A 1,504-nucleotide genomic window follows, 5' to 3' on the forward strand; every position below is an offset into this window, starting at 1 on the left:
AAAAGCATTATAAAGATAATGCTTTCGTAGGCATGCTTTCCAACGACATTCGGTAGAATCAAAGAAATGTAACTAGTGGTACTGCTTCGACTCGACAGTGAAGTGACCATCTCTCACTGGTGCTACGAGTCGAGTAGTTGGATAACACATGAGTTCACAGGAGCGGGCATAACCTCCTCCAACTTATCAAGGTAACTTATTGGAATCTTGGACATGGCAACACACACGTGAAGGGGTAAATGATGATATCATCGGTATTCGATGATACCAGAAGGGTATCCTCATCAATAGCAAGTCCGAACTATTCAACCCAACAACCTCGATAGTAATGGGCTTAAATGCCCACAGAATTGTTTGAACATACAGCCTGCATCTGCAGAAGGGCAACAACGTAATCTTTATACGGGAAGCTCAACACATCAGACGGATATAAAACCAGTAGTGGAACTGAACCTACGGACAGAATTGATTTTAGATATTTCGGTTCAGAACTTCGAGGCACTTCTTAAGAATCCGTTTGTGTAATAAATGATTGTATGAAAAGATACACCCTCTCATCACCATTAACAGTGAGTGATGAAAGGACAGTAATATAACTAAAGACTTAGTCGCTATACTTGGTTACGACTAGCTCTCGCGTACAGGATCATCTAGCTGTGCTTCAAAAGTCTTGCCTTCGCTCTCGACATCCGTCATCTGGCTCTCCGTCTCGCTAGCTATTTTTGAGCCCTTGTGGGAGAGGAAGCTCGGTGAGCACCAGGCAGTGTTGATGGCAACACCCTTATTGGGATCATCGTCCTCCCTCGCGGGCTTCCGATGCCGGAATATGGGCCAGAAGCAGATGATAGCCTTCGGGATCGTCTTGTTGTGAGTCTCATCCAACCGCTCATTCTCGGCCTCGAGTTTATCTCGTATGCCGTTACCATGTCGGAATATAATAACACCAGCCAGGATGACCACCAGGCAGACCCATTCGAACCAGGTGATGGTATCGGCACCAATAAGAGGCCAACTAATAAGCGACATGAATGCGGATATGGGTACTGAGAGTTTGAAGCAGACGAAAGTAAGCAAACTTGAACCATAGCAGACAAGTAGAAAGACAGTGATGTTGAAGCAGACGTTGATAACCATGAACACAACAAAGGCGGGCATTGCACCTTGTGCGTGTAGGAGCGTTTGGAAGCCCTCTCCCATCACATCAAGTACATTGTCAGACGTCCTGGATAGCTCTATCAATATGGAAACTGGGAATACCCAAATGATACCAAACGTATTATTTGAACTGCCCACAGCGAAGACGTTAAGTTTTTTATTTTTGTAGCCATGTTTCTCAGCGTATTGAGAATAATCACGAAACATAGCCTCCCTGATAACCTGAGCTAAGGCCTGGAAGAAGGTTGACATGAGGCAGAGGACTGACATAGCAGCGCCGCTCGATCCACCAGATGCGGACGAGAAGACGGCAGAAATGATTGTCATTGCAACAACCATGGTCACTCCA

The 1,504-nt window shown here is 45.5% G+C and overlaps 1 protein-coding gene across 1 annotated transcript; it reads right to left on the reverse strand.

Moving 5' to 3' along the window:
• Positions 1 to 627: 627 nt before the first annotated feature.
• On the reverse strand, positions 628 to 1,482 carry Pmar_PMAR011060 (hypothetical protein; the record flags this gene model as incomplete). Its single annotated transcript, XM_002780067.1, has 1 exon — positions 628 to 1,482. The coding sequence occupies one exon, from the start codon at positions 1,480 to 1,482 to the stop codon at positions 628 to 630; it is 855 nt and encodes a 284-aa protein (XP_002780113.1).
• Between the last annotated feature and the right edge of the window lie 22 nt (positions 1,483 to 1,504).

Source organism: Perkinsus marinus, assembly GCF_000006405.1.
Source record: "Perkinsus marinus ATCC 50983 genomic scaffold scf_1104296944622, whole genome shotgun sequence".
Classification (NCBI taxonomy): domain Eukaryota; phylum Perkinsozoa; order Perkinsida; family Perkinsidae; genus Perkinsus; species Perkinsus marinus.